Below are 9,388 nucleotides of genomic sequence, written 5' to 3' on the forward strand. Positions count from 1 at the left end.
GCCGGCCCGCCGCCTGCCTCCGCCTGCAGCCGGGCACCGCGCGCCGGCCTGGGCAGGCGTCCCGAGGAGACGGGGGTTGTGGGCCCCGGCGTCCGGGGAAGAGCACACATGACTTCTTGTCGTTACCGGGGCCTTGCAGTTAGGGCGCTTCTCCCGCCCCGTTTCGGGTGCCGTGGCCCGGTACTGCTCCGGCTTTCATCCCGTGCGCTCAGCAGAAAGCAGCCGCGCTAAATATGTTTGGCCATTAGCCTCTCCCGGCACTTAGCCCGACAGCAGAGGGCGAATGAGGAAGTTTTCTGCCTGTTGCTGTCTTTTCCCTTGCATTTGGCATCCAGCTTCCCTCTCTGACCCGTCCCAGGGACAGACGCTCTCCCCAGCTGCTCCCGGAGGTTTTAGAGGTGGAGAAGGTTTCTTGACCATTGCACAAAGATAAGCATTTGCATCTTGCGGAGTGCCACTACCAGAAAAAGGGTGCCTGATATTGCGATATTATTAAATGTTTTGGCGAGGGAGTCAGCCAGTTTGGGAGTGGGGTTGGGGTCTCTGCGGTGCCCCTCTCCCCATCTCCGGGGCAGCGCAGAGGCAGAGGTGCTGGATGCCGGGAGGTCAGAGCAGGCCCAGCGAGTGGGGCCAGGCTAGGCCAGAGGGCAGAGCGGAACGGAGCACGGGACTGGCGCTGTGAACGCGGTGGTGCCACACTCGGGTCAGGACTAAAGCTGCTGGCATCACTTGGTGTTACACATAGACTCACATCAGGCTTGGGGTTCCTTATGTTCACATCAGAAAGTCTCAGTTCCTAAGAAACTGAATCTCTTTCTCTGGTTGACGTCAGTGCCTGAGTTCCCACTGACTCAATTAGCAACGGGATTCTACCTTTAAAGCATCAAATAAGCCAATTGCTCTGTCTTGGTTGTTTTTTTCAGACGCCCGTACCCAGCGTGAATACGATGAGAGCCATATTATTACAGCACGCAGGATCGAACAGGTGAGGGGGGATTACCGCTCGTGTGAACCATCCCTGGATTTAGCAATTAGCAGTAAGACAAAATTGGCTTAAAACCCAAGGGAATTGTCCCAGCCTCTCCCCTGCCTGCTCCAGCCGTGTTCCATTTCTGCCACAGGGGGGATGTATTCTGTCACAAAGCAAAGGTGGCTTCAGTAGCCCAAAGGATTGGCACATAGGAGCTGTGTATCAGGAAAAATATTGCACAAGAACTAACATACTGTAGACTTGTCTGACAAAGGACGGTGTTGGCATCTTTACCATCGCGGCTGATGAAGCAATCCGGCGTAGTTTGCGTCATTTCTGAATTCTAACTGGGTCTTTCAGAGTCAAGGACAGACATAGCCCCAAACCCATCCCATAGCTATAGAGTAGTAACTTGCAAGATGTCGGTAGCGTTGATGCCACAAGAAAAGTGCGGAGCCGTGCTCCTGATAGAATTCCTCCGTGATTTTGGCAGAGTCCTACGGGGGAGTATCTGGTACCGGATTCCGAGGAGTTGGGGTGTGTCAGATACTGTGTGGTGTACGACTGCGAGACCAGCTCTTTGGATTGCTGTGACTATGAGGAAGAGGAGAAAGAAAAAGGTACCTGTGACCCATGTCAGTCAAGACCTCACTGCAGGATAGATATTCTTCCCACTCCTCATTTAATTTTATGAGCTTATTAGAAGAGATGCAAATTTACCCAGTTTTATTTGAAAAACTAACATCTGTGCTGTGCCTCTGGTTTTTCACTGTGTTGCATATGTTCTTAGGCTTCAAAAATCCAGATTTTTATTTCAAAGCTTCCTGGCAGGTCTGGTTTCCTATCTGTGGACTGATCCTTCTGAAGTTCTTTGTCACGTGTGAGGAATTGATTCTTTTTTTTTTTTTTTTTTTCACACTTCACTGAGATTTGGGCTTGTTCAACGATTGCCTTTTAGGGAGCAGTGCTTCTTCAGAGATTGAAAACACTGACTCAAGTTCCATATGTTCACGGAGTGAGTACTTCCTTCTCTGAGGGTTATAAAAGGCTTTCACGTTGTCATATTTAAAAAGATTTAGCTTTAATGGGGGTGATGATTTGATGGAGGTCACCGAGAAATGTGAAGAGCTGGAAACTTTGCCCTGTAATTGTTCAGTCTTCCTTGAACCACGGAAATATTTAGCTTTCACGCATCCTTTGGCAAGGAGTTCTGCCATATGCAGAACCACTTCTGTATGTTTGTTTGGCTCCTATTAGCTTTTTAAAGGCTACCGTAGTTTTAGCAAAGATTTACATCATTTTTTAAGGAAAAAATCTAGGAGTGTAAGGGGAATGAATAAAGCAAGCATGTTCAGAAATGCTCGGCGGTGAGATAGTAGCAGGGGAAGGTGTGAAGAATCAGAAGCGGGTTTCTATTGTGCTGGTCTGTTTCTAATGCAGACGCAGCTAGAGGCAAGCGGGATGGATCCCTTGGGAGAAGGAGGGGGAGCAGCCACCTCACATAATTTCCTTCACTGAGGGGAGTGTTTAAAACACTTGTGACGACTTTATTCGAGATACCTCCCCCTTTGCCTAAAGCAGACTAAAGAAAAGGGCCTCCGTAAAACTAAGATTATTAGATTTAAATTAATACTACTTCCCTATTATGGGAACTTATTACAAGCCTTTCCCAAAGAATAATGGAGGTGGAAAAAAAACTTTATCTAGACCTACAAAAAAAACCAGGAGAGGAAGAAAAGATCAGGACAAGAGGTGAAAAGCAGCATGCCTCGTTACTGACCTGCAGCAACAGTTAAAGAGTAAGTCCAGCTTTTACAAGGCTTTCTGCAGACCATTAGATGAAATGAAAAGGAGTTTGCTGTCGGTGTCCGTGGGCCAGATTTAACCCGTGGAGTTTAGAGCGATGGAGGCACTCTAAACCTGCCCTGGCAAATGGTTTTTTGATCTCATTAGATGCTGAGGAAGGAACTGCCGTCCAATACGCCAGAAGCTTCGAGCAGTTCACCCGCCATCCCGTGCTCGTCCTGAGGGGAGGATACAAGCGTTTTTCAGCTTGCTATCATTTTCTGAGGACTCAGAAGATATTGTGGATGCCTCAGGTGAGATGACGCTAATTTGCAAGTAGAAGACATTAGCGTTCGTATTCAACTGATGATGGCTGATGAATTCAAGTTAAATGGTGTTGTAAACCTGGTATCAGAGTCATTTCAAACAAAGGAATTAAATGTAATTTGAGTTACTGTGCTTGCCCTGAGTCTCGCCACTAATTCTTTTACAGCCACGCTTTGCCTTTTTTATCCTTCTTCTATTGCGTGAAAAAAAGCTCATGAAAACAAACTGGGAAGGTTTCTCTGATAACCCCAAAACCGGCCTACTGGAGAGCACAGATAACTAAACAAACAGTAGCAAATGATGAAAAGAAGCAGGTTCCTCTCCAACACGTGGTTATCTGGGATGTTACACAGTAAATGTTTTCAGACAGAAGTACGATTCCTATCAAGCACTGTGTTCCACGTCTATAAAGCATTTCATCGGGAAGAATCACAAAGGAAGCGCTGCTGCATTGTCTCAACAGGCCCAGAAAGAAAACAGCCATCCACTGGAACACTGGTATCCTAATCGTTTGGTTTCACCTACGAACATTGATCTGCTTAGCTTATGAGAAACAGTTACCCTTTTTTCACATCTAGGACAGGCCCTGAGGCAAGGCAGATTTAGAGGGCACTGGACAGCAGAGAGCATCTCATTGCAATATGTCTTTTGTTTCCGTTGTTCCTGTTCACTTCTGGTTCACACGAAACAGCCTGTGACACGGTGCTAACCCGTGGGGTGCTACGGCGCAGGAGAGACAAATCAATTCACTTTGCGCTTCTTTGCGAAGGGTAGCAAACTGCTGAACTTCCCCATCAGCTTCAGCTGGACCCAGAGTACCTCCTCGCCTCTCAGTTTAAGCTGTCGTTCTCTGTTGCTTTAAACCGTTCGGCTGCTGCTTTGTTCTGCTGTAGCGTTAGCCGAGCATCGGCGGGGGACGTAGAGGCACGGTTGGCTGTTTGTGGATTTTTGCTCTCAGCCTTCGCGCTGCAGACACCGGAAGCAGCTGCGGACTCGTGTCGTGTCACGACGTGGCACCTGCAGCTCTGCAGGTGGCGGATGATTTCATTTCGCCTCGCAAACAGTAACCGGGGAAAACATCAAATGAATCTGTTATGCTGCAGTCCCTCCAGACAACGTAAAAAATATATGCCGCCTCCTGTTTAGTTAGGATTTCTTTCAAGTAATGCCACAATGACAGCAATGCTGTTAATTATTCTTACTAAATGTAGCAAAGACTTCAATATACAGAAAGCCCAGGTGATTGAATGAATCATTACACTAGAAGGCGTCATGGGCTGTTGACTAAGTGTGTGTTCAATTCTTCACGTGACTTCTGTTTAAGAACTTGCCAAGCTAATAGGAGCAAATACACTCTCTAAACTGAGCCTATGGTTTCTCTCCGGCAGGAACTAGACAACTTCCAGCCATACCCTGTAGAAATACTGCCTGCAAAGTTATATATGGGCAATTTCAAGCAGGCCTGTGACCAACAAATTCAGAAAGATCTGAAGATCAAAGCACAAGTCAACATCTCTGAACAGCCTGCAAGACCGTAAGTTAAACAGTTCAAGGTGTACTCTCACCAATGGCTGCGCCTGTGAAAAAAGTGAGGTGGCACAGCACCAGGGCCCATTCGCGGAGGAGTCAGTGCTTGTGAACTTCCAGGGAAACCTCTGTTGTTCACTGCAGATTCGAGTGCTACTTCATGCTCATTTTTCTGATCGCTGCTCCAGAGTTAGCACAGCAGCAATGCAGCCCTGCAGCCCTCTACCATGACGTGGGCGGATTGGGTGAGAGGAGGACTGGGAGGCCCTTGGCATTTCGAGTCTATCGCACACCACCGTCCTTCAGGAAGAACCTACATCTCTGAATAGCTTTCAGAGCAAAATCTTACAAACACGTCAGTGTAAAAGCTAAATCACCGATGTTTCACGTTGTTGGTCTTCCTTACCTACATCTGTGCATGACCATTGTGCTCAGTCCGTAGGCCATACTGGAAATGCCATTTCACACAGTGAAAAATCCCGTGGCATTTCTCAAGGTGGTAACCAAAACAAAATAAGTAACAAATCCAGTTACCTACCCCGGTGCGTGTGTACCAGCAGACGTTTCTCATGCCTTTGGCTCCAGAGAAAAATATTCAAAGGTCTCTACACCGTGGGTAATCTTCCCATGCCCTCTACGTGACATGCTTTCACATTTCAGAAATTCCTCACTGACGTTTTGCTCCCTTAGTTCACGGAGTTGAGTTCTCTGAGCTTGTGGAGGGAGGAGGATGCTGTCATAGAAAACCACATGAAGTGAACTGGGGGGCTGTGTTCACAAAACTGCCAACGTGCACGCTGTGAAGGCACCCTCGCCTTCAGTTCATCTGTTTTCATTTAGCTCCCAGATAAAGGAAGCTGTAGGCTAAGTTAAGACATCAATACTGATACTGTGTGCAATGGAAAATCAGTAATTAAACTGGTTCTGTATCACAAGCACCTCGGTGTCTTACCGTAACAAATCCCTTATCATAATGTTAATGGTGACGATGATGAAAAACTCACACATGTAACAGCAAACAAAATTATCAGCTTGCCTCCAACAAACACATTTTTTTCAAAGCTGCTTCTCTGGTCCATGTCACGCTCTGTGCTCTTTTTCCAGGTTGGCCGAAGGGGGCAGATATCTCCATATATCTGTTCCAGATTCACTCGAAGCAGATCTTTTTTCTTCCTTTGCCACCATTTGTCATTTCATAGGTGAGTCGTTCCCCATCTGGAATTCCTGAGACCTTGCTCACTCTAGGATATTTGATGGGAGTGACTGCAATTCACTCGAACAGGAAGCTCAGACAGGAGGGTCGTAATCTTTCAAGATCAGTATACTCCCAAGCAATCCCACACCCTAATGGATACCAGAGCTGCCTTACTAACCATCCTGATGGACAGAGGGGAGATTTTACAGGACATCTGACTCTGATGTTCCTACTCATTTTAAAGAATACCTCACTCCCTGATAATAGTGAGCTTTCCACCCGATCTGAAAAGGCTTTGCTGCAGGATGTCTACCAGGGCTTCATAGGATTCCCTCCTATTCCTTTGTTCTTAAATACAACCCTTTCACTCCTACCAGCCCAAATCTTCAATCACCAGAGCTTTATTTGAACACGAGTGTGACACGCGTTGGAGAACTTACCACAAGATGCTGCTAGTCTTTGTGATTTGCAGTGCAGACCCACCGTAGGGCCTAGGAAGACTTTCAGGTTGGATGGCATAAACCTGCCTTTAGCTGATTACATCAGAGAGGGCAACAAAAAACATACTCTCCAGCTCGGTGCCTGCAGCAGCACAGCAGGCATAGCTTCTGCAGCTCCATCCTGTGATGGCGTCCAATCGTGTCGTTATCTTTTATCACACTTACGAAATAACGCCTGCCACAGACCAAGGCCCTGCTCAGCTGAGTGTTGTACAGACCCAGAAGCAAAAGACAATCCTGTCCCCACAGACCTTATAATCCAAGTACCAAATCAGAAATGACAACTGGACACAAAGAAAGAAACAAGGAAACAATAGTTCAGGATATAGTTTTGTAGTCCTGAACTGAATGTCATGATCTGCACGCATTGAAATCCAAGTATCGAAATCCACTTACTTGCCTTTCATTTTGCGCCAGGTTTTTTCCCAGTAGTGTTTCAGAAGAAAGTTTCTTTCTCACATTAGTTTGTGGAAGTTTCCAAAACAGACTATAAGAGTTTATTAGCTGCAGCTCTTGTGGAAGTGTATACTGTTTACTTGATAGTCTAGAGTAGATTACGTAAACTGGAACGGTTATGGGTGAACACTAGACTAAAATACTCTGAGAGGAGTGTGAGTGTCCTCATGCCAGGTGTATGTTGGAGTGAGGCCATTTCTACTCAGGTCTTAGAACAGAACTAGTATCTCACGATAGAAATAAGTCAGAAAACTCTGGTTTAGAGCTTGAAGAAAAAACCACAAAACCCCACAACCTCTCGACAGCAGTAAAAGAAGAGGCTTTGCCCTATGAATTCTAGAGTTTGGTTGCTGATATTCCAAAACCACATCATACTGTCTGCTCTGGAGAGGGAGGGAAAGAATTCAAAAGGTTATTAATAAAATATAGAACCTTTCAGGCATAGGTAGCAGAGTTGATGTGGTTAGGAGCGAGTGACAGCATCATCTTAAAGCCAAGCGGGCTTAGCTTTTGTAGAAAATGAGTTTGCTGACCTTAGCAATTTTCACTGCAAAGTATCCTTCATAAAAATATCATAAAACCAATGCCCTAGGTGGCACGTACATGCTTCCGCCGGTGATCCCCATGGAGGGGTAAAGGATTTGAAGTCTAAGTCCCTCCAGTTTGAGAGCTGACTCCTCTAGCTTCAGTGGACGACAGTTAGGCTTGCATTCATCAGAAATTTTAATACCTTTAAACCTTTCTGGGAAGAGTTTGAGTAGCTGATGCGATGCTGACCACACAGCTGATTGGTCATGGTAGGCCACTTTTCTTCAGTTATCTGATGTAAAGGTGGCACTGATCTGTCATGAGGCATTGACTGGTCATTGTCATTTGGTTCTGGTCTTCAAAGCCACATTTTAACTCAGTGGATTCTTAAGAAAGGCAAATGCTTACAGAAACGGGAGCTGGCAGTGCCCGTCTGCTGCTGTCAGGGTTCACGAGGGCTCCTGTCGCTCAGGCTGCTAGCCTGTCAGCTGTCACTGAATTAGAGCTTGACTGTACAACTGGAAGCTCGATTTCCCAGATCACTAATTTGTGATTGGCATTTCTTTACTCAGATGCTCAGCTGGATCGCGGAGCAGTGCTGGTGTTCTCCAGCCTGGGGATAAGCCGGAGCAGCACAGTAACCATGGCCTATCTTATGCATTCCTGCCAGTTTTCCCTGAAGGTACATCACTGTCGTATTTCCCACAGACACTGGCTGGGTCTGCAGTTTATTTCTGTTTCTGAAGCCTCATTACTGTAGTAAGATATTATCTGTGCTTTCATGCAGACTATCCACCCGATAATGTAACAGATTCTGTTATAGCAGATTGTATCTTCTTTGTACCGTTAAGGAGGTGGCTTAGGTGTGATTTTGGATCTGAGAGTCCTTACCCTGGCACCTGTGATATTCTTGCATTTCCCTACTTAACTACGGGGCTATAAAAATAAAGCTGTGGTTACGGGACTTAGTATTTCTGCTCTCCTGGATCTGAGAAAGAGCGTATCTGGAAGCTACTGGAGTTGATCCCATCTCTTGATACCATGGGGTTACAGGGAAATTCAGAACCCAGTGCTTGCAAGGCTCTGATTTACCACTGGGCTCAGCAGCACTGGCTTCTTCCAAAATCCTATTTTATTTTGTCCAGAAGCAATCCCCTCCCACAGGTAGTACTGTAGAGAAATCTGGAATGGGATAATACTAGCCCAGGAGGGATGTACAGGTTAAATGGCCAGTATGTTCTGTTCCATAGCTCTGAATAACCTAAGAAAAATAACGAGGGACGGCTGAGAATGACCCGGCTGTGCAATAGCCTGGTGGCCTCTCCCCAGGTGCCAGGCCCTTTTTCCCTTTGCATGGGCATGGTGCTGCTGTAGGCACCATCTCATGGTGCCGGCTTAGCACAGAGCAGGCTAGTTCCCATGGGAACTGAAAGGCACCTCCTTAAAAATCTCGTCCTTGTTTGGAAAGTGTTTCCCCCTTTGGGAGCTTGAAAGGATTGATCCAAGCTTCACTGGAGCTGGGCCTGTATCTAATCATTTAATTGATTTTGTGCAAACATTTGCAACATAAGAGGAAGTCTCTTACCATCGCTGTGTGCCAATGGGTAATTTCAGGTTGAGCGTGCCAACAGGGCTGCAGACACTATTTCGTCTCTGCTGCTAATGCTGGGTGTGATTGCTTCTGCACCCTGCTAACCATTCCCTTGCAAGCTAAATTACTGGAGGTGCTTGCAACAGCAGTGCAAAAGTCAAAGGCTGATCCTTGCAATTGCTCTCAGTTGGTCTGTCCTGGTTTCGGCTGGGACAGAGTTACTTTCCTTCCCAGTAGCTGGTACAGTGCTGTGTTTTGGATTTAGGATGAGAACAATGTTGATAACACACCGATGTTTTAGTTGTTGCTAGGTAATGCTTACACTAGTCAAGGACTTCTCAGCTCCCCGTGCTCTACCGACTGAGCAGGCTGGAGGTGCACAAGAAGCTGGGAGGGGGCACGGCCAGGACAGCTGACCCCAACTGGCCAGAGGGACATTCCATACCATGGGACGTCATGCTCAGTATAGAAACTGGGGAAAGCTGGCCGGGGGGGCCGCTGCTGGGGAA

The 9,388-nt window shown here is 46.7% G+C and overlaps 1 protein-coding gene across 1 annotated transcript in view; it reads left to right on the top strand.

The window, feature by feature from the left end:
* The first annotated feature begins 595 nt into the window (after positions 1-595).
* STYXL1 (serine/threonine/tyrosine interacting like 1) overlaps positions 596-9,388 on the top strand; it is a 10,286-nt gene continuing 1,493 nt past the window's right edge. Inside the window, exons 1-8 of the mRNA XM_009287414.2 lie at positions 596-605; positions 924-985; positions 1,464-1,590; positions 1,929-1,985; positions 2,924-3,069; positions 4,471-4,616; positions 5,714-5,808; positions 7,861-7,970. Of these exons, the coding sequence (XP_009285689.1) occupies positions 596-605; positions 924-985; positions 1,464-1,590; positions 1,929-1,985; positions 2,924-3,069; positions 4,471-4,616; positions 5,714-5,808; positions 7,861-7,970 (753 nt within the window). The remainder of the gene's footprint in view (positions 606-923; positions 986-1,463; positions 1,591-1,928; positions 1,986-2,923; positions 3,070-4,470; positions 4,617-5,713; positions 5,809-7,860; positions 7,971-9,388) is intronic.

The sequence above is a fragment of the Aptenodytes forsteri genome, unplaced genomic scaffold (genome assembly GCF_000699145.1).
Source record: "Aptenodytes forsteri isolate BGI_AS27 unplaced genomic scaffold, ASM69914v1 Scaffold188, whole genome shotgun sequence".
NCBI lineage: Eukaryota > Metazoa > Chordata > Aves > Sphenisciformes > Spheniscidae > Aptenodytes > Aptenodytes forsteri.